Source organism: Nyctibius grandis, chromosome 1, assembly GCF_013368605.1.
Source record: "Nyctibius grandis isolate bNycGra1 chromosome 1, bNycGra1.pri, whole genome shotgun sequence".
NCBI classification, from domain to species: Eukaryota; Metazoa; Chordata; class Aves; order Nyctibiiformes; family Nyctibiidae; genus Nyctibius; species Nyctibius grandis.
The window spans coordinates 60,798,481-60,821,691 of NC_090658.1; the positions used below are offsets into that span (position 1 = coordinate 60,798,481).

The 23,211-nt window shown below is 42.0% G+C and overlaps 1 protein-coding gene across 2 annotated transcripts in view; it reads left to right on the forward strand.

The window, feature by feature from the left end:
• ARID1B (AT-rich interaction domain 1B) overlaps positions 1-23,211 on the forward strand; it is a 341,543-nt gene that overhangs the window by 211,482 nt on the left and 106,850 nt on the right. For both annotated transcript variants that reach the window (XM_068408105.1, XM_068408190.1), the window contains exon 5: positions 21,085-21,328. In XM_068408105.1, the coding sequence (XP_068264206.1) occupies positions 21,085-21,328 (244 nt within the window). The remainder of the gene's footprint in view (positions 1-21,084; positions 21,329-23,211) is intronic.

Genomic DNA, 23,211 nt, shown 5'->3' on the forward strand with positions numbered 1-23,211 from the left:
TCTTACAATGCTTTTATGAAAGCAAACCAACAACAAATCTTGAGGATTTCAAAGCATCCTTTCCTTTTCATAGTTTTCCATCAGGGCTTTATATACATTTTACAGCGCTGCTTTAGGCTCCGTTTGTGAAGTGCGCTACAGATTATATGAGTTACGCTCACGGTGTTTTTTGATCCCTAGATCAATACCAGTGATGGGAGTTTATTGAAGCCTCCACTGGGTGAAACACGGGACAAGGCAGCAGAAGCTGCTTTGATAGTGCCTGGGTAGCTCGTTAGAAGAGGTAGTGGTGTCACCCAAGAGGAGCTATTTGGGAACCACAGAGTGCGGTACTGGCGAAAGCACTTTCCTTGACTCATGTGGCATGAACGTGGTCCTGGTATAGATTTTTATTCAGAAAGAGAGAGGGAATCCCTTCCCCACCCCATTTTTTTTCAAATAATTTTAAACAGCATCGGCCCAGATCCCTCCAACTTTGACTTTCAAATTATTCAGCTATATAAAAATGAATAGGCACTGTGATGTCTAAAGACAGGCACATAATTCCAGGGCTTTGATTTGGACAGAAACCTCTGTGTTCATGTAACTTTATGTAAATACACACACACGTACACAATATACACACAATAAGAGTTTCTTACCCCAGTGGAAAAAGGCTTTTTGTATTTTCTGAAAGAAAAAACTAGTACAAAGTATAAGAGGCTAAGCCCAAGATTTGAGATAGAGGTGATATTCTGAACTGATAAGAACAACTGTGAATTAGAAAGAAGTAAAGAGAGTAGAGAGAGTAAAAAATAACCATTCGCTTCCAGCTAATGGTACCATTTAAAAATTAGGATTTTGGAAGATAGTGTAGTACCTTTCTATCCAGTGAGAGCACTAAGTTGTGAGTGGCTTTGCTTTATACTTTTTAAAAAATATATTTGTTTTTCTGTGTTAAACGTATTTCAAAGATTACTAAGTGATTTGATATTTACCAAATAATGCCCATGAGCAGTAGTTGCTGAGTCATGATACAAAGTTAGCATTTTGGTGGGAGATTGAAGGGGAGTATGACCAGCGTTGTGTTTTGAGCTTCAAAAAAGATGTTCCATCAATTCTTAGCAGACGGGCTCTGAAGCTGGGGAGCAGAAAATTTTGGAGCCGCTTTTTGGAGATGTGAAATCTTGAGTTCTCGTTTATTTTAAATGTTTCAAAGGTAATAAAACACTTTCTACGAGTCTAAATGAGATGTAATGAATTTGATTTTAGGGGGAAGGGAATTTATTTCTGTGGTTGCTGCTTAATCAACATCTACTCTGCCACTTCACATCAGCTTCTGTCCTTTCCAAGTGAATTAGTTCTTTGGGCAGCACGTTAAGAGGAAGTGTATTGTTCTTGGCAGGGCACTTGAATTTCTAATTACCAGATTCCTGCCTTAATTGCAATTACCTGGACACCCAGGCAGGGTGAACTTTTGGAAAAGAATGTAATTAGTGAAGAAGAAACCTCGCTGCCAACTGCTTGTCTAGATATCTATGCTAAGCAGAACCTTGATAAGTTCACATCTCTACAGACAAGCTATCAATCCATAGAGATGCTGCCCAAATGTTGTGCAAGTCTGTTGCAATGTGTATGATTATTGTATGGTCTTAGACCCAGTGTGAAGTTAGAGACAACTATTGGCTTTTCTGTTCCCACCTGAATTTAGGGAGGAAGAGGGACTGCTCTGAGAGAAGTGTCTTAATTTTTTGTAGGTGCTCACCAATAAGGAGTTCATCAGATGCAGAGTTTGTTTAAATAAATGGCAATATAGTAAATTGTGTTCTATGTGAGATAAATGATGGGCACACAGAGTAATTTAAAGCAAGTAAAAATAAACAAATTAGATCATTTCTTTCCAGTAATGTTTGTAGTGAGCCATTCTTTGCATGCAACTACAAAAGCAAAATGTTGCCAGCCCAGAAGAAATCATGCAAAACCACACTTTTGAACAGAGGTGGAGCCATAGTGAGGGTAGTTGTGAATACAAGTTGTAGCATATCCTGATTATAAGCTGAAATCGCTTGGCTTAAGGGCCTGCAGAAAAGTTTGCTGCATCAGGCTTTTATTGTCCGCTCCCTTGTGTTGACTCACAGGAAAATTAAATGTAATTGATGAAAAAAAAAGGGAAAAGAAATCAAAGAATTACTGCTTCAAAAAAATTACTGAAAACTGTCTTTCTGTAATTGCAACCTTTTAGTAATTCAGCTTTCAAATGATGTTGCTGATGAGGAAATTGAAAAACGTGTGTTAAAACATTTTTGTGCTGGGGCTTGAGTGCTTTGGGGGATTTTGCTTCGTTCCTTGATCCCTTTTAATAAAAAAAAAAAACAATACAGAAACATTGACGTGATTGATATCTGTGAGGTCAGGTACGGACAGACACTGTCTCCGTGGTGGTAGCTAGTTGTAGCATACCGGTGTCACTTATTGGTGGACTGAAAATAAGAGAAGCTCTCAGATAAGTGCCTTCTGTTTGCATAGAGAGAGTTGTAAAACTGCTTTGTTCTTTCAAAAATGCAGTTAAGAGCACTTCAAATGAGCTGCTCAAATGCTAGGCTTCCCGAGCTCACGCAATGGTGAAAGGGTTGTGGTGGGAAGGGGGGTGGGTGGTGGTGTAAAACTTTCTTCCAGTTGCTTTGAAATAGCTCAGGGGTAGAGGAGATGAAGGAGTTGGGCTGATGAAGCCCTGGTGAATAGTTAACTGGTTTAAATTCAATTACTGGGGTGTTCAAGTCGTTAACAAGTACAGCAGTATGGTTTTTATTAACAAAAGTTCTCCTGTCACATATGGTGTGGTTGGCAGCTAGACCTTATTCTCAGCCAGCTTGATCGCATAGACAAACCCTGTTCAGTCAGATCCCAGGGGTTGTTTCCCATCCCTCACTTTTGCCAAAATAGAAGTGAGAATACTAACGGCTTCAGGAGGTAATTCATGAGATTCGAGGTCAGCAAGCTTGATGGGCTCAATATTGAGGGTTTTACACAGCTTCTACATTTTGAATTTGTGAAGAAAAGATGCTTTAAAAAGTTTGGCTATCGCAATATTTTCATTATAATTTTTCCTCTCTGCTCCCTGTTTAAATTTGACTATTCTCAGTCTTACCAATCATACTCTCTTAATTTTTTTCAGACATGTATTGCTGGAGAAAGTCACATTAGAAAGGTTTTGTGTTTTTTTTCTTTCTGTTTTAGACAGAACACAGATTTATGTGCCTCTTGTGCTGGAAAATAATACACACATATTATTATTGGGCAGAATATTGGAGAGAGAGTGAGTGACACTTGTGCACACAGGCAGACAAAAGTTTCAAAGACAAGTTGTGATTTTCAGGTGCTGATGTTGAAACACGATGAAGAAGTCCCTTCTTTTCAGGCTTCCTGAAACTCTTGGAAAATTAGAGCATTTTTACAGGATCTCAATCACCACTAATTTTGAAACACCTTGGCAAGAGGCATGATAACAAACATATTTTGAACATCAGATAAGCAGTTTTTCCCTGTCCTTTGAAAATGGATAGGGAAGGGAAAGCAAGATGTATTAAAAGCACAATATAAAAATAAGACCAATTGTCACTGTAGGATTTCCTTCCATGTTTTAATTTTGGTGGTCTTATAATCGTAGCACCAAAAGAGTTGCATGTGTGGATATAGCTGCCCTCCCTAGGTGTTAATCTGAATTCGCTAGATAAGAGCCATGGCCATGGCTTCTGAAGACTGGCATCAGCTGAGTTGTTAACATGGCCTTGCCTGGGTGCTTCACACAGGAAAGCGGAGACCTTCTTAAAGAGTTATTTTTAGCATTCTCATATTCTTTTAATTTGCATTTTTACTGGTAATAAGGGGCGTAATTCTTTTTTCCCCTCCATCTTTCACTAGGAACAAGCACAGGGTGTCTTTTCTTCAGTGTTCATATTTGTATGCCCTTATTGCAACTCCTGTGCCGCTAAATGCTTCCTTGTACCTTTCTTTCCAAAAAAGCAAGTAGTGCATTTCAATGTTGAGGACCACTGGAAAAAAAAAGGAAATTCGCAACTGCTTTAATATACGCATGGCAATGGGTGGATGGAAAAGGAGTTCTTGTTACTGATAATTTTGCTGTTCCCTGTACAGGTAAATTAAGGCACAGATTCCAAAAAGTGAAAGTGGATCTGGATAAAATTTTACTTCTTAGTTACAGCAGGTCTTAGTATTTCTGGTTAAAGTCACAGTATGTATAATGTTGAAGTACTAAGACATACCAAAAACTGACTTAGAATCAAATAGCGAATCCCTTCAACTTCCCAGTGCTCAGAGTGAGCGAAAGGCCATCCATCTCTTCTGAGGATGAACGAGGACTGTTTGTCCTAGGATGACTGCTGGTTCTGCACCGAGACTAGAGTACACCTCTGAACATATGTATCTGTGTGCTGCTAAAGTGAACAGAGTAGATATTATGATTTGCACTTTGCTTCCTTTTGTTTTGAATTCAAAGGCCATCCCTAATTGATGGAGGTTTCCTTTATGATGCACTTAGTTTCAAATCCATCATGCAGTGCTGGTCCTGCCCCTTGGCTTCGTGGATGTGGTGGTCTTTGACCCAGAACTGGTAAATGAACCCTGCAGGGAAATCATTAGAGAATTGGAACAGTTGTGGTGGAGGGACCAAGGGTCAAACCATTACTACCGTCGACTTAAATTGGACTTACTGCTTTTTGGAAGCAGGTCAAGTGTCAGGGACGGCTGAAATGGTCAGGTACAAACCGATACAGATCATGGACACAGTTTGGGGATTTTTGCTTAAAAAATTGTGGCTAGGATGGATTTAGTCTAATCATGATGCCTTCTCTGTTTCTCTCCTTTTTTCTCCCTTTAAAAAGCAAAATGAAAATCTTGAGAAGTCAACAAGAGCCAGCACTCTGACATTAATGTGCTATTTGTGATCTTTTGGCACATTCATAATTTTTTAGAGTAGTTGGTTCAAACTTTTTAGTCTTTCCTTGCAGTTTTCTTTGATTGAAAAATAACAAATGGTATTTTGTAACAAGAAAATACCTCCATAATTCTTATGAGAAATTTACCTACTGCTCTTTTTTCCCTTCCTCGACTGTTCTTTGCATAATTTTTTCACACTCTTAAAAAATGTAAAACGACCTTTTTCAGACTCTACAAAATAAATATTTCCTGCTCCTAGAGGAAAAACTCCACAGTAGTGCGTCTGTGGCAATGAATTATACCGCTGAATATGAGAAAGTATTTAATGATTTAATTTAGAAATCTGAAGCCTTTGAAACATTTTTATAATGTTTTATATAATTCCAAGTGTGTAACTATGTAAAATAAGTTTAAGATATCAAAAATGCCAAAAAGCCGTGGGTGACATGCTACTGAAATATAACCACAAACACTGAAAAACAAAACAGCTTGTGCTAAAAAAAAAGAAGAAAAAAAAAGGTTGAGTCTGTGAAACCTGAAGTTCTTTTCACTGAGACTTCGAAGTGCTGCAGATACCCCTGAGAAACGTCCTTCTCCTCAGCTCTGTCCACTGCTGTTCATAGCACGCAGCACTTAGTAGGTTTAAGTGACTTTCTGACTTGTGTAAGGAATTCTCCCCTTCTGAAATAATTTACAAGACGCAAGAATTGACACAAATGCACATTTGAGTGAGTGGGCTGAAACCCAGCTCTTTTGAAATCGGTGGCAGAGGAGTGTTTCTACAGAAGTAAATGTGTTTTGATCAGGGAAGATAAATTAATTGCAACGTGTCTTATAGGTAAATGTTTTTAAAATATTAGTAAGAGAAAATTGAGGGAAAGGTATGTAAGTAGTACTTTGACTGGGTATACTGCTCTCAGAAATACCCATACTTGAGATCCACAAGTCAAGAAAACTTGGAGATCTCAGAAGTCAGCGTGAAACTGTTCACTGTCTCCAGCTGTGGAGGGACAGATAATGTGAGGAGAACTGTGGTAGCTCGCAGGTGGCCTACTTCATGGCTTGCAATTCACAAAGTAGGCTGTCTTCCCAGTTTGGTTCTTTTATATCTTACTCTGTGGGTAAGGAGGAACAAAAATGTTAAGTTTCATGCATTTATCCTTTGAATCTGGTTTATTATGGGCTTTTTTGTTTGTTTGTTTTGGGGTTTTGTTTTTTTGGGGTTTTTTTTTTTTAGTTTACACATTAGTTTTCTGGAGGGTTCTTGTAGTTATGATGGTTTATCAGTAAGAAGGAAAAGAGAAAATTTGAGCGAGTAAGAGTGGGATTGTGTTTTATCCCCCAAAAATTCCCTTTCTGCGCGGTGTCCGGTGGTTTCGCACGCTGCCTGCGGCAGGGACAGTGTCTTTCGAGGCCGTGCAGCCCTGTGCGCGCAGGCAGCAGACGGCAGATACCCTGCTCGTTAGTCGCTGAGGCTCTGGGGCCCCCGTGACGCGGAGCGTGCTCCCCGCTGCCGGCAGCGCTGTGGGTCTCTGCCCCGCAGTTGGAAGTGCAGGTGCTGGTGGCAGGTTGGCAGGGTTGGCGAAGGAGCCGCCTGCCAAGATGGCACCAGTGCAGGAGCTGGAGGCCCAGAGCAAGATGGTGGGGAGCTGGGGAAACTTGGCACAGGGAAGAGGCTAGAAATAGAGAAGCATCTCCGTTTCTGTGCTTGCAGAAGGGATTACACCCTGCCCCGTGCCCTGATGGCACCTTGCCTAGTGATCGAGGGAGACCGAGGAACTGACCAGCTGGGAACTGTGATCCTTTACTCCAGCTCCTTCCATGTCCAGCAGCTCTTTCCTCTCAAGCAGGCTGGAGCTGAGAAACGCACCATTGCTGCTGTGCAGAAAGGAAGCGGCTTCCCTAGCACCTTCGGTGTAGTGTCTGATAGAAGCCAGCTGAATAGGATCAGCAGTCTGGAAAAGGGCTCTGTGCGTACCAGCAGGTGGAAGGGAGAGGCTGCTGTCCTCCTCTCGGGGTGGGCTGTGTTGAGAAGGCGCACACAGCACGGCCAGCAGCCCGCTGCCCCAAGTACAAACCCTGCCTGAGTGCGGAGGCAAAAGGGAGTGGACTGGCAGCCTCTAAAAGTTAAATAGGGAGATTTTTTCATTCACGAGGGCTCTTCCAACAACTCCTGATGTTGATAATGATGAATGGTGTGTAATGAAGGGCTGCGCAGCTGAGAGAAACAGTTCTTTGAACATGGCTTTTCCGCTGCAGCGCATCAGGACTAACAATCCGACGGCCTTTGATAGCGGGTGATGGGATAGGAAGCAAACAGGAAGGAAATTATTTTCCCAAGCTTCTCACAGCAAACATACAAGGCACCAGGGCTTTTGCTTGTCAGTCATGCGGTTTGCTTTAAAAGGTGAGAATTTGACATAGAACAGATTATAGTAACAATGATGGTCAAATTTTAGCCCACTAGAAAGATAGACACAATCATTTAATGAACCAGTACATTAGTGTTCAGTACAGTTCACAGGAGGGAGATTGCTCCTCCAGTGTTTGGGGGGTTTTTGTCAGTGAGGAATTACATTCTCTACCACCTCCCTCGTGTTGGAAGGGATGGTGAGCGACCAGCGTTCTTCTCACTGCCGGGCATCCCCTGGTATCATCTGTATAACATAAGACCTGTTATTGTACTTACTTTTAATGTAATGGTGGTGTTTCCAAGGTCGTGAACCTTTGAGCTTTGTTCACATCTTTACATTTTTTTATTCCAGTGTAATAAATAGAAAATAAAAATATTGTAGAGATAGCATTGCTGATCTCTAAATTTCCCATAATATTCTGAAAAGCACTACATATGCAACTTGAAATCGGTATGCACTACATGATAGTGTTAATTTATTTAAACTGTGTCTAGTTTTATACAGAGCTCGCTTTTCACTGATTTACATAGGTATGAATATACATAGGTAGGTATGTATATGGGAGAGGTCAGATGTTTTCACTTGGCTGTTTGTTAACTTCTGACAGGAGATGAAGGACCAGCACTTGAGATCTTAAGGACTTTTCCCTCCCTTCTTTGCACATTTGAACCCCTAGAGTTACTGGTGCTGCCCCCTCATTGTTTCAGAATTCAGTAACAAAAGAAAGTTAACACTAAATGTCATTTTATAATTGCAGTAATGATCACACAGCTGTGCTTCCCTAGTTGTATAATGCACGTCAGGATCAGTTTAGGAGCTCAGCTTCATTTCCTGCCCAGATGTAATACTGGTGACCATTATTACAGTAGGAAGGCTCTCCTCGTTCATTACGGCCACGGTCTGACAGAGGCCAGCGTGGAAGGATGTTTCAACGCTGGGTTAGCTGTGCATAAGCTTTTGACCAGTGCGGGAACCACGCGTGGGTGCATATGGACAGGGCAGCTGCAGACAGCACGAGCAGCTCATGCACATGTGCCCCTGTGTGCATAAAAAATACTAATAAAAAATAACTTCGGTGTGCCTTTCTTTCTTTAAGAAATGTTGTCTTTATTTATGAGCATGTGAAATTCTGAGGAGGAGCTCTTACACTTAAATGAACCTGCGAGCAGCCCATAGAAAAGCAAGTGCCTGCAGCGCTAATAATGAGAACTGACAAGGCGATCCTGCTGTGTTTATTTATGACCTTCTGCCTTTGTTAGCTCTTGTGAGAAATTCCTCTCTAACCATAACACTATTGCTGGAGCTTGGCACTGCACTGAGGAATCCTACGGCGCCCCGAGGCCGCTCACTGGCATGGGTACGGCTCGCAACAGATTGGCATGGTTGTTGAAATTTTCATATGTTTTCCCTTTATTTATTTCTTTACTTAATTCATAAGGCTGTTCCTTTGGTACATTTTTTTGTTCTGACAAGCACCTTTCAGAAGTATTTTGGGACTTTGTGAATATCCCAACTTACTGATTTGCTTTTTTTCCCTCTTTTTTGGTGGTCTGTCTAATGAATAACTCAGAGGATGAAATGAGCTTTGGTTTGATAGTTCCATCGGGTAGATCTTCTTAGAAGTTGTGAGATAGGTCGGGGTTTTTTTAAAGAAAGCAGTGTATAAATGCTGGCCCTATTTGTAGTCTTCAGCATAGAAGACTCTGAACAGGGGACAGGGACAAGTGCTCAGGCAACACTGCAGCAAAGCAGCAATGACCTTACAAGCCATGCAGCAAAACTTTGATCAGGTTAAGAGCCATATTCTTCTTGAGCTGTAGCTCTTACAAACCATGCCTTGATGCAGGTGGCTGTTTTCCCATCTTTCTATCACACGCGTTCCCCAGAAGACCTCTCGGCCCTGCTCCCTAAGCTGTGTTACATAGCTCAGACACAGATTTGGAGGATGGAGAATCAGCAATAGGCAGGGCTGCACCTGAAGGTCTGGCAGGGCTGAAGTCTCTCTTTGCTTCATCTTACAAGGACCAGGATGCAGCCATTGACAAGCCCTGCAGTTCCTCAGGCTGCTGCGTGTGACATGGGGTCTCCATGGGGGAACAGCAGCAGCAGGAGAGGAAGGCAAAGTATCACTGCCTTAAAAGATCCTGGCAGGCCCTCTTTCAAAGAAGCCGCCAGCTGCAGCCCTTTTTATCCACCTCTGTCACATTACCTGACGTGTTTTTTTCACACCATGTATGAAGACACTCAACTAGAATAGACATCAGTGGGGGAAAAAAGTTCTCTTTTATTCTATTTACAAATATTTAATACAAGTGGCTTCTAAATGCACTATCTCTGTGGGCCGTAGTACTGCAGCAGTGCTTGCTGGAGTGAGCCACAGCAGGGACATCGCCTGGCAGGTGTTGGGGAAGGACAGTTGGCACCTCGGGTGAAGGGCTGGGTAAAGCACCATCATACAAGAGGGCAGATGGGAGTGCCCTGCTGAGTAGGGCTTCACCAAGTGTCCACTTGTTGTGGTCCGTGGAGCAGCAGCCGCATTTTTGCCGATCACAATTGCTGTATGCTGAACATCCTACCTGTGCTTTCTTGGATTTTTTTCAGAGCATTTTTATGAGCATTACACTGAATTGGTAGTTCCATGCAATACCAGCCTCTTCCGTTCAAGCCAAGGAGAATTTTGGAGGAACAACCTGCTGAAAGGTCTATCTAAAAGATCTCAGGACTCCCTGTCTCCTCTCTGATGAGAAAAAGCTGCAACTTTGCCCAGACACTCAAAAACTCAGAAAAAGCTGGCTTTCGCAATTCACATGGAAGTCTTTCCTTTCTGTGATACATTAATTAAAGAACAGAAGTAACTGGTATACTGCTTTTTCTGTAGATCACGTAGTCTACACAGTTTAACACTTCTGTAGTGACCCTTCCACGTTTCTCGTCATTTGTTGGATTTCAAGAGTGCACCTAAAATTACGAACCTGTTGGATAAAGATTAGCTTAATGCACTCAACGATCAGGACAACCATGTTGTTATCTTAGCCTTGAGATACCTTTTCCCACCCCAAAAGCAAAGTCATGGCTGGGACAGCATGCTTAGCAGTAGACGGGAGGGTTATTGGCCTTTCAGAACTTTTTCTTAAAGCTTAATCAAAGCACTACAAGTTATCCTTCCTACTAGGGTAATCAAGACTTTATTTCAAAAGAAATGTGAGGCCGAGTCGCTTTTCTAGGATTTCAAAAGCCTTTTGAAATTTATATAGAGGTTTCTGAAACATGAGTTCTACACAGGTTTGTTAAAGCTGTATCATCTCCAAATACCCCGTTCCCTTGCCTCTCAATTATTTTGCACAATAGGGTGCCCAACCAGCACTGAATTACTGCGAGGAGATGTGAATTCCAGAACTTGGGGTGTTGAGGGAGTCTGGTTCTAGCTGGCATGTGTGAGAAAGTTTATTTTCTGCTTTATTACCGTCTTGGATTTCATTTCCCAACCTTTTCCCAGGTTACTGGAAAATGAAGCAGTGGGAGGGGTTGAGTGAACAGCTCTTGAAGCGTAATTGTTTGGTTTTGCTGCTGCAGCCCATAAACCTCAGGAAGGAGCAAGCAGTTTGTGTGCATGGTGGGGGGTGTGGAGCAAAGCAGAGTCAGAGCCATCAGAGCCCCCTTCATTTGTGCTCTCCTGGTTGTCAAACTTCACACCGCTGGGGTTGCGCTAGGTTCAGGAGAAGGAGAGAGAAACAAAGAGGGAGGAGGATGAGAGATTCTTGCGTGATGCTGAGAGAATGAGTCTGGAGTGGCAAATTCCACTGAATTTACTGCAATAAACATTATGACACTCGTTTCTGCCTGATACTCTGATATAACACTGCATATCCAGTTTATTTCTGTTGTGTTAAGTATGAATTAATTAATTAATTAATTAATATCATTCTCTGAGGCAAGTCGCCTTATTCAGTTCCTTAAAAAGGAAACCTTTCTAACATTTATCACTCTTTTTGGTGTATACATTTTTCTGTTCCTTTCAGATTCTGATTCAAGAGGAAGAGATGGGCAGGTATTGGAGCACCTGTGTTTTTGAAGTTTAAGATGTGTCTGTGGCTTATTTACCTTCTCATTGAGTTGTGGTATTTGGTTACAGGGTGTTGTGGGAGAGAGAAGAGACAGACACAGTATGATGCATGCATGAGCCCTAAGCTAATGAAAAACTGTTTTGTAGATCCTTATTCCCACGGTAATCTGCTGGGACATCCTCTTTATCAAACCATAACTCTACAAAGGGTATTAATATGACAAAAAATAGGGCAAGTGCCATAGATTAAGAGTTTTTAAACCTCGGGCGTACAGGTGTATAGGTTCATCCATTGTTTAAGGCCTTTATCGTGGCCCACACATAGGTAGCCTTTGGGTGTCAGAACAACTTACTTGTTACCAACTTGCATAATTTACTGTGGGATGCAAAGATCTGTTTTCAGTGATTGGTGGGCAATTGATTGTTGGACCAATGCTTTTTTCTGTTATCTCAACTGCAGTCTCCAAATCAGATAGGATTGTAGGTCCAAACTTTTTAACAGCGCAGCTAATGCCTTCTGAATGCAATGTGGGATAGTCTGAGAGGCGCATGTGGAAAGATGTTAATTTATAATTGCAAAATAGGTGTGTTGTGACTCAGGGTATGTCTGTAGTAGTAAACAGTAAGGTACATTAAACCATGTCGTTGTGTTTAAAGAGCTTCTCGTACGTGAGCTCCTGCATAGACCTATTGAGAATCTCTGCACTGCAATCGCATGTGGGCGTACTGCAGCATAGACATGGTGTGAGTTTTAACCACATTTCATGTTATGGTATTCTGAAGTGGTGTTTACTCCTTTTCTCTTGAGCCATACCTGCAAAATCTTAGGTTTTTGAATATGTAGTCTCAAGATAGATGGTCTATGTCTGACTGCATGTGCTGCAAGTTTCCAAAAGTATGGTAGCCAGAATAAATGGAATAAAGGGAGTGAGCAATAATTTCTAATGCGTATTCCTGCTGCTCCTGCTAAAATTTTAGGTCTCTTTCAGTTCTACTGACCCATATGTTCTTTTGGTAATGTCTTGTTCTTTCTCATGTGCTTTTGCTCAAATCTGTGTTTGTCTGTCTTGTGATTTGGTACTCCTCTCCTTGCTTACTTGGTCTGATTTCTTTCTATATCAGCTGTGAAAGTAGAACAAGTAGGTAATGGCAGGGGGAATAGCAGGTGCCTGGTGTTTTCCTGGTGACTTTGTCATGCTGGACTCAATATGGCCAGAAGCACAGCTAGGAAAGCAGGCTGGGCTGGTGAGCAGGGGAGTCACCCGGTGGCTGTTCAAATTCTAAGCTTACTGCAGAGGGAGGAGGATGGTGATCCCCAAAATAACAAACTCCAGAGAGCTGAAGAGGTTCTGGATCAGTGCATGTTTTCCTTCAGTCAGCTTCCTCTCTGTTTTATCCTGCCAGTTTAGTCTGTCTTCTCCCTGGGGAGGTAGCTGTAGGCTGCATTATCTAGAAAATGGTTGTAATCCAAAGAGATGCAAAAGAAGGAAGTTGTTATGTCTCACCTCACTGCTCTTCATATGAAAAAATCTTACATTTAACAGAAGAGATTTAACGTTTGGGGATGGTTAAGATTGGCACTGAGGAAGCCATGGATAGGAAGTAGTGTGAGTGCGACTTAACTTTTATTAGGTTGCTGTTACACAAACACAACTTTTCTTTCTTCTTCATAAGGGCAATTTGTTGTGGTGTTCATTGATTTGGTTGTTTTAAATGTTGATGATTTATTGATGCTGTAGCTACAAGAGTTGTTGGCTGAGAATTTTTCTTTACTACAATACTGAAGAAACAAATGGCTCCTGAGGGTTCATGGCTTTTTGTTTTAAATGTTATTTCCAGAAATTCTACGTGCTAAGCATTCTGCTTCAGACATAAACAGTGAAGTTCGTATCTTGAGAGATGCTGTGTTATGGTTTTTCAGTTCTGGAGATTTACTGTTTATTTTCAATACAAAAAAGTATTGTTGTCAGACAAGCTGTGTGTCTTACCTGTTTACAGTCCTTGTTAGACTTTGTCAATTTGCTTTGATAGCACATGGGCTGTTAGTATATATCGTTTCATACATGGGAGTCAATGTTTGTAAACTAGCGACTTTTTTTATGCTGTTAGGAGATTTCTTGATGCAGCTGGAGACCTCAGGAGCCCCCTTCCCGTTAACTGTCAGGGAACTTCAGGCCCCATAATGAGTGGCACTCAGCATGGGCATGGGCTTTTGTCTGGTGCCTCAAAGCTGTGGGGTTGGTTTTGAATTTCTGATTGCCCTAAGTTGTTTTTGCTGTAAAGCTCTTGTCTGGACAAGCAAATAAGATCTCGTTGTGGATCAGTGTAGGCACAGAAGTGTGACTATATCCATCTTAGCAACTTCTTCTCATCCCATCTCTGACAGATACGGGCATATCATGTTCTGTTCTTGGACACCTGTATGCGCAAGTCAGCAGTTTTTATTTGTAGTTAAGGTTGTCTTACAAACACAGATCCTTTGCTTGTTAAACAAATGTAGTAAGAAATTATTCTTTATTTAAGTGAACTGGGAATTGAATGCTACGGTGAGACGCCATATTCGGCAGAACAAAACCATATTCCTCATTAGGGTGGCAGTCCCACCTAGGCAGCCGGGAAGGCCGGGTCACATCTCTCGACCCTTTCGGGCTGTGCTGTCGCGGTGGTGTTCACTGTCGGTGTCAGTGTGAGCCCACGGGCACACGTGCGAGGAGGTGTGCCTTGTGCCTTCAGCCACAACCTCTCCTGCGCAGTCTGCGTAGTCCTGGCAGCTCCGGTCTGTAATCCAAGATCTGAGCCGGTGACACTCTGCACCAACTCAACACATACACTTTGGTGTTCATATAGTAGGACCAGGAGTTACCTAAAAAAGGAAAAGAAGGAGGAAAAAAAAGGTATGACTGTTTGTTTGGTTCTGACTTTGCAGGGAGTCCATTTAAGATCCCTTACAATTGGCAGACGAAGCATTCCCATTAACTGGGTGTTTGGAGAAAAACCCAGGTCACTTAAAGTCAGCAGCAAAATTCATACCAGCTTTAGTGAACCTGTTCAAAAACCAAAAAAAGCGAACCTTCCTTTGCTCTTTCCCCACTCTCAGCAAGATTTTATTTATTAGAACTAACACTTTTCTTAGAAACAATGTTTTCTGTGCACTTTTAGTCAGGGGGATTTTTTAAGACTGGGGATGAATTTCATACCCAAATTACGAGTAAGAACTGTCCAAAACAATCATTTGCTTAGCGATGAGGTTGTAAGCTGTGACTTAAATCTGTTTTTCTAAATTGGCTTTTTGTATGTAATTTCTTGGAAGACTGATGTAATTTCATGATCCCATAGGTTGAAAAGACAGCAGGCAGAGCACTGGCACGGCATTGTTTGCTTATGCTTTTTCTCAGTTGCTTGAGTATAGGGCTTTTGGGGAAAAGATTTTGCATCCTTAGGGACTTCCCTGTATAACTTCTCAGATAAAGTATTTGATACTGATCGGAGTCCTTGCAACACAGTTCAGTAACTGAGTTATTTTGGGAAGCATGTGAGGTCTGCAGAATTAAGGGAATGTGTTTCCCCAGCAAGTGGTGCTTTGTCACTAAATTTAGTACAAGAAGCTAGTGTTTTTATCATAGACTTAGAATTCGCTTCATCTGAAGTATTGCATGAATAGTTTACCATGTAGAGGTTAAAGTTAAAAACACTGAAACATCCAGTAAGTGGAATAAAGAAAGACTGACAAGTACCATGACTAACCAAGAAGTACCTCTGCCCAACTATTGTCAAAATTGGTGTTTGTCTTGCAAGTAAGTTTTTAGTATGAAACAAGTCCTCTCCTTACAATAGCATGTTCTGAGGTGGAGTTGTGCCCGTCAATAAAAATCGAGCTTTTTCCTCAAGGAGGTGTTTGAAATGGAAGTGGTCTTGTTTATTTTTCCTTCTCCAAACCGTGAATTAACAAGATTCAAAGAATGAACCTTGTTTTCTGTCCCCAAATTCATCTCAGTAAGGGGTGTAAAAGGCACTTCGGCAAAAATGTCAACAGCAGCCTTGCAGTCTCCTGTTAAAGAAGAATTATTTAAGGATGTGCGTAAGGTACATTTGGTGTGCTTAGTTGAGGGTCGCAACATAGCTGGCATGGAAGGAGGACATGCGTGTAGGGGGTAGCAGCCTTTGAAAATGAAAGGATTTTCCTCATGGTCCCCATCGCTGCTGTGCCCGTGTGTTTTTCTGGTTGCACGGGCGATGGGAGGCTGTTAGCTCGCTTGCTGCCTCGACAATGTGACCAGCAGGGCCTTTGGAAGACTTCTTGAAACATGCTATTATAGGCTGCTTTGTGGTGAAAAGAGGTCTTACAAATATCTTGAAATTTAAACAGAGCTATTGTGGGTTTTCCCTTTGTGTGCATCTGTGTGTTTGTCAGCCAAATCATTTGTTCAAAGTTAATCTCAATTACAGAGCATATTGTTCATAATCCCCCATGGCTCCAAAACAATAGCAGAGTGTATGTCTGCTTGAATATATATTTACGTACTTAGATGTAAAATATGTTTGTGTGTATATATAATTTTACTTCTAAAGCGGTGATTCATGTTAAGGAGATGGATATTTCATGCAGGATCCTGTCTTTTGAGCAGCACCATCCTCCAGCCTAATAAAAATACTGCAGGAAGGCCTGAATGGAGTGAAGAGGGCTTTGATCCTGCAGCCAGTCGGTTGCAGCGGTTCCCGTTGCATAGCGCTGGGATTTGTGCTAGCAAAACGAATGGTAGGGTAGAGTCTGGGGTTTCCAGCTTCTTGGGAGACCAGGAGGTTTTGTGTGTCTTTAATTTTAATACCTACAGAATACCTCTGTGTTTCTTCTATGCCCTGGGCATAAAGGAAATGATAGGCAATAGCTGGGAAGTTTAAATACATCCCAGGTTGTATATGCTCCGCACAACCCCTGCAAGAGAGCCCCAAACTACAGTAACCTGTGGTGAACTGTGAACTTAGGGTGTAATTTAGCAATGTAGGAGCTCAGTTAGCAAGGTGCTTCACGCTTTTCCTTTTTACTGATTTCAGAGAAAGTGCTCATCATTTTTCGACTGTAGGTATTTAGCAAGGGATCCCTGTAGTAAAAACTTGGTTTATGTCTGCTGAGACATTCTTGAGCAAAACCAGCAACTGTGTGAAGTGTTTGCGGTGTAACTTTTTGCTCTGCGGTGAATGGTCTAATCCTGTCACACTGCGTGTAAAATTGTGGTGATATTACTTGAGTCACTGTAGTCTCCTTTTTGCTGTTTATTGGATCTAGGTGTATTCCTTGAGTAAGTTAATGTTATTATATTATATATGGGGGTTTGTATTTTTTTTTCTTGTGCTCTCTTTGTAAGTAACTTCGGGTTTTCTGGCTTTACATAGGCTTCCTTCTACTCCTTGCTGGCCACACTGCAGTAGTAAATTGGTGTGCTGTTTCGAGAGTGGCTCTTCTGTCAGTCTGATAAGATCATACCACCAGGAAGGCATAACATCATAATCTCAAGCACAATGTGATCCTGTTCATTTTAGCTCTTGTACTTGTCAGAGGGACAAGAATAAAGGTTGTGCATGGATGGGGCTAGAAGTGAAGATAGTCAGATATAAAACACTTCGCTAAAAGAGATAAATCCTGCGCAGGGACATTTCAGTTTGTAATCAAGGTATTATCTAGAAATGAACTTTGAAAGCTGGTTGGGATGTCCTGAATAATACAGGATGTCAAGCTGGCATAGGGAATACAGAACTGTGATATGGATTTGTGACAGGGGAGAAAAATTATTTTATCCTTCATTTTTTCTTAGATTTCATGCCACGTTTGAAAATATAGTCATACCAATACCATAGATAAGAATAATAAGATTACAAGAAACAGATCTGTATAACAAGACATTTCTGGTAATTCTAGACTTGCTACATTTTACCGGAAGAAAGGAGTGCTTTCCAGAATACGCCTCTGGAAAGAGGCAAAATTTAAGGCATGCCTTAGGGTACGAGGACTTCAGCCCCTTAAAAGGATCCCAGCAATTACCTAACCTGCCAGCTTTCCAACAAGATAAATGGAAGCACTGTAGCTTGAAGGTGCCTTGGTTTGAATGAGATGCAGTAAGTAAGGTCTCTCTGTTCTTTACAGGCATCATAGATCTGATAGTACTTATAAAAGAAGAATAGAGTTGGTGCCCTGCTGACTAAATTGTCCTCTAGAGGAGTATTAGTTACAGAGCTTCTTTGTTAACTAGGCTCTGTGCTTAAACCACTGTGAATTTCTCTTATTAGTAGGCTTTTTAATAGCTTTACATATGGATATGCTAAGTAAATGCAAGTATATCCATGTAATTTATGTATATAATGTGTACGTGTACAGTATTTTATGTATAAATAAATGTTTGTGATGTGGAAATTGCACAAGACTTCATTACTGTTCTGTTACACTGAGGTAAAAGCAAGCATTAAAATACTGATAACAGGAGAACAGTAAGTCGACTTCTGCTCTTTCTGTCCAGGTGTTTCACATAAAGTCTTTCTTCTCCTTCTCTTTAATTTCCCAATTAGCTTTTGTGGATAACAGAGGTGTTTCTAAAGCCTTTGTATGCTGGAAGTTTCCCAGTTGCTTGCCTACTCAGGCTTTCTACCCTAGAAGACTAGGTAAGGCCACGAAGTGTATGTTAACAAAAAATATAAAGTAATGATCTGCAAACCACCCTGCACAGAACAGCTGATATTTCTCATTTTAGCCTTCTGTAACCCAAGGTAAAGGTTGTGTAGCACAGCCCAGGCATCTAGATAGGCAACGGCCTTTCGGGCTGTCCGGAGAGCAGCCTCATTATCATATCAGCTTTCTTGATGGGTCTGATGAATGAATGCTGCCCTAGCATCCTTGGCAGATGAGGTGATTGCGAAGTTCCCCAGCCCAGGGAGGAAATTCCAGTGCTTATGCCAAGCGTGTGTGGGAAGCGCAAGGCACTGTAGGTGTGCTGAGCCTGCCTGGAGCCCACCCTGTTGCTGAGCCCACCAGGAGCCCACCCGGCTGCGGAGCCCGCCAGGAGCCCACCCGGCTGCGGAGCCCACCTGGCTGCTCCCTCTGCGTGTTCTGGGGGAGGGTGGCGTGGCTTCACTCTTTAGATAGACTGGCTTCGTGCAAGCTTTCCTCTTTCTTTTACGCTTTTGTGAAGGACTTGCATCAGGTTGGGGAGGAAACCCCTGGAAGGCAGGCACTCGAGGAAACGCCTGGGACTCATCAGTCACTCCACCCCTGCGGGAGGCTGGAGGAGTCAGATGTGACCTGGTGGGAAAAGCAAACTTCCTTCTCCTCCCCACCTTCCTTCCCCTACACGCTTGGAAAGCCGGGGAGATGCTGTGGGGAATGGTTGGGTTTTGCCTTGGTCTCTGAACAACAGATAATTTCATCATGGGCAGTGCTAACTGCTTCATGGGTTTGCGTTATTTTGGCGTGTTTGTTTTTCAAGTACTTCATGGCTTGCCGAAACAAATGAAAGCTTTAATCCAAACGCCCTTTTAAAATCTTTGTTATTCTAAACGTAAACCCCTGTGTTTTCTATATCTATCAGTTGGGTGCCTATCTGTTTTTTTATGCAGAATTTGTGTTCCTTTAGAATAGGCTCTATTCTGCTACATTCGGTTTTCAGGGGTTTATTATATGCTTTTCAGCAGCATTTGTTTTATCAGCACTTCCTGCGGCATTTGTTACACATCACGACAGCAGCGATTTGATTCCATTTAGAAGAATACCATATTATGTATGGAAAAGCAGTAATTGCTTACCTGTTTGCCAAATACATTCTACTGTAAAAAATCTCTAGCATTGCTCTATACAGTATCAAAAGGTGTTATTCCTTGTTTACATTTCCTACAGTTAATAGTTTCGAAAAAGAAACAGTGAAAATAGTTTATTGCCCATTTCACAATTAAACTTCCATTTATAGGGATTTGGAAAGCTACTCTTGAGTGAATGCAGAGTCCACACGTAGATTAAAGTTTCAAACTTAATTTTTGCTTCTCGTATGCCTAATGAAATATGCGTACAATTTTGTGCTTGTCAAGAAAAGCAAAATTAACCTGTGGTGAGAGTTTTTGTGCCTGAAGTATTCGTGGAAATTCATTGGAAATAAGGTCTGCAAGGTGTCCTGCAGAGAGCTAAGTCAGGTGAGTTGTATTTACTACCTTTATGCACAAGGAGGAATAACATGTAGCATTCTAGGTGGCTTCTAATGAATGTTATTGGTGTTTAAACTGTTAATCCTACTCTTCCATGCCTTGGAAAACTGTCTGTCTATATCTTGTTGGGGGAGACTGGCTGTGAGCCTCCCTCGTAACGGAGGTAGTCAGCATCAGGCAGCACTCTTGCTCTAAATACACCACTTTGCGTTTTATCCAAGTTCTGTAACTTCCAAAAATAACTTTTTTTTTTTTTAATGAAAATTAGGCAGCAGTAAGGCTTTGCTTCCTGAGCGCTTTGCTCAGGCAGAGCCTAGTTGTTTTTTTGCTACTCAGAGGACGGGTCCTGTTGTTTACGGTGCAGCCACTTGCATGAGCCAGACAAGTGAAGTCAGTATCAGCCAAAGTAACACACTCTGTCATCCCAGTTATTGGAAGCCTCAAAGGTCATTTAATGACCTGTTTTATGTGTGAGGTAGTCCTCTGCCTCTTGTTTGCGCCTTAATTCGCTAATAGAAGTAGTAACGTGCTCCTTAACTTGTGCCTTGCCGATAGTCATGGACGCACAGCTGTCTCTGCGCCTGTGATGCTTAGGAATTAACGTTTTTCCTGACAGTTAAGGGGCATGGACTTGCTTTGTCACAGCATTCTTGGTTTTTCATATCTGATTTTACAATGATTTAAAAACAAATTACTCCCATAGATCCAAAGACCAGTATAACTCCCACGTTACAGCTTTAGGGGACATGCCCAGCAATTTGTAGTTAGAATTCAGATGTGCTTTGACCTACGGAGGAGATTTCCCATTGAAAATGCAGCAGTTGTGAACTGAAATGGAGCAGCTGTTTTGCAGTTCATTCAAATGAAATTGAAGAGAAACTGTGAACTGTACACTGGTCAAACTGGTATTTGATGGAAATGGAGAAGCAGCCTTCCTTGCTCCTAGGGGCCCAGCGGGTCCGGTGCTGCTGCTGAGGGCAGGGCCTCTTCTTGTGTCACTTCTGCAAGGTGAAGGAGCTGCATGTGAGTGTTACAAGGGCTGCGTATTTTACACCCTTCTTCTCTCGTTTTGGTGATGGTTTAAAGAGTGAATTGTATAAGCTGTGATTGTAACGGTAGTGAAAGTGAAACTGATGTATCATTTTCATTAGTTTTAGTATGCTCAAGCAGAATTTGTGGGATTAATTTTGAAAGCTTAATCCAGATGGAAAAGGTTAAATTCAATGTTGCGTGAATTTGGTTCCAATTCATTTGTTGCCCTTGCTTGTTCTTTTCCTCGAAAGAATTAGAGATTAAGCGGAGAATTCTACGTACTATCCTCGTTTTCTGCCATCATTTAACTACATGAACCAATGTTAAAGACAGGCTCTCAGTTAGTTATCTGCTGCAATAAGTAAACAAATCGGCCTCATTGCCATGCCAGCCCTCGAGTCCTGTGGCCTGAGTATTAGTTCATACGACTACTTATGTTCTTTTTTCCTTTTTCCTCAGGATTTATCTGGATCCATTGACGACTTGCCGACTGGAACCGAAGCAACCCTGAGCTCAGCCGTTAGTGCATCAGGCTCTACGAGCAGCCAAGGGGAGCAGAGCAACCCTGCACAGTCTCCGTTCTCCCCTCATGCTTCTCCACATCTCTCTGGCATCCCCGGGGGCCCATCACCTTCCCCTGTAGGCTCTCCCGTTGGAAGCAACCAATCGAGATCTGGTCCCATTTCTCCAGCGAGTATTCCAGGTAAGTGGGTTCCAACAAACAAAATCAAACCCATAGATGGGTTTATTAAATAAATAAGCACTCCTGTATTCCAAATTCATTTATTTTCTGAGAATCCTGCGTTTCTGGGGCCTTTTTCTGAAAAAAATGCATGCTTAAAGCAGGGGTAGATTCCATCTAACCTTCACTTGCCAAGCACTCAGAATGCTTAAAATTCTGAGCTTGACTCCACATATGTGTTTGATAAATGTCTTTATCATTGACAAATGCAAATATTTGATCATAATTTTTGTATTTGTTTCATGTGTCATCTGTCTGTCACATATTTCTCTCTATTATTTACAGGTTCCCTTTTTTGTTTTTATTTTTGTTGGTTTTGGCTCTTGGACTTGTATGGTGGTTTCAGACCCGCAGGATGAGGCAGAGATTTTCCAATCCTGTATTATGATAATGTAATTTTGGACATGAGTACAGAATATTGTATGAGATATTTCTTAGTATTTGCAAAGGTCAACAAGTTACTAGGAATCTAGCCCCACCAGTAGTAATTGAAAGGCCAGTGGCATGCTTGCCACTCGCTCTCTTGTGCCACATAGAGTATGACACACAGTCATTCATGTACATTCAGAAGTTTGTGGAAATCTGTTAAGATACCAGGAAGAAAAAAGTCATGTATTAATTCCAGTTCTTACCTTGTCCCCACCCATCTGGCATGTTACTTGCAGGGGGTCAGGCAGCAATGTGTGTTTGGTATTTCAGATAAGTTTATTTTCCTTCTGATGCTCAAGTTTTTTATTATTTTCTGGCATTTTGCATACTAGGGGAATTCCTAAGAGTAGGAGAGTGCTGATAATTACCCTAGGGATAACATCAGTTGCTGACAAAACCACAAAAAAATCAACGTGGAGCTCAGTTAAAAGAAACAAAAGCAGTGATGCCTTTCTATGTGCTGTAAACCAAGTGCAGGTTAAAATTCAGTGAGTAGCGTGTATTTCAGTATTCAATACAAAGGTATCTGTGTAAAATGTACATGCCTGTTTGTATACAGAGGTTAAACTAGATAAGCAAAGGGGAGTAAGCTTAGTGCACGCAGGAATGTTGCATACTAAACGTGGCCTGAGCGTGTCGAGCCCTGATGCTGCATGTGTGCCCTGCAGTTATTTCGTCCCTCTCCAGTCACTCTGACCGGCAGCACGTGCTCAGGTGGGGCAGGAGTAGTGGGGACAGCGGCAGGACCGGAGTATTTGCGTTATGTGCGTATTTGCAGCGTATTTCCCAGTATGTGTCGCAGAAGCCTGTCCCTGTTGTTGAGTGAAGCCAGCTAGTCCAGCTAGCCGGAAAGGTAACATTTTCCCACCATCAGATTCAGACCAGTAAATGGACTGGCATTTTAGCAGCCTGATCGCTGAATAGGGAAAGAACGTTGTGATGTTGAAAATAGCTTTATTGTAGCCATGATAGATAAGGATGGGAACAGGACAGTGTGTAGGGGAAAGTAATAACATTTATGAAACCAATTGATCCCTGTGGGGTAAAAATAGAAGGGACGTGGGCCAAAAGGTCAGGGTCAGAGTCGCTTCATCAATTCAGCTGAGCCCAAAAGCTCATTTTTGTGACCGGTCTAGTGAAAAGTGTTGCCTCTTCGTACAAACCGTGCTACCATTTTGCTTGGTGGTTTTCTGGGCTGCTGCAGTAACACAAAAGCAACACTTCCTCAGGAAGGATTTTTATGAATGGTGCTAAATCAAAATCACCTGCTGCTGTTTCCCCGGTGTGGGCAAGCTCCTGGTCTCTGCAGCTCTTTTGCTAAAGGTGAACTCCCAGGCGTGAGCTGATGCAGCGCTCTCCAGAGGGGAGCCGGGCAGCTGCGGTAGCATTGCTGCTGCTGCTGCTGCTGCTGCTGC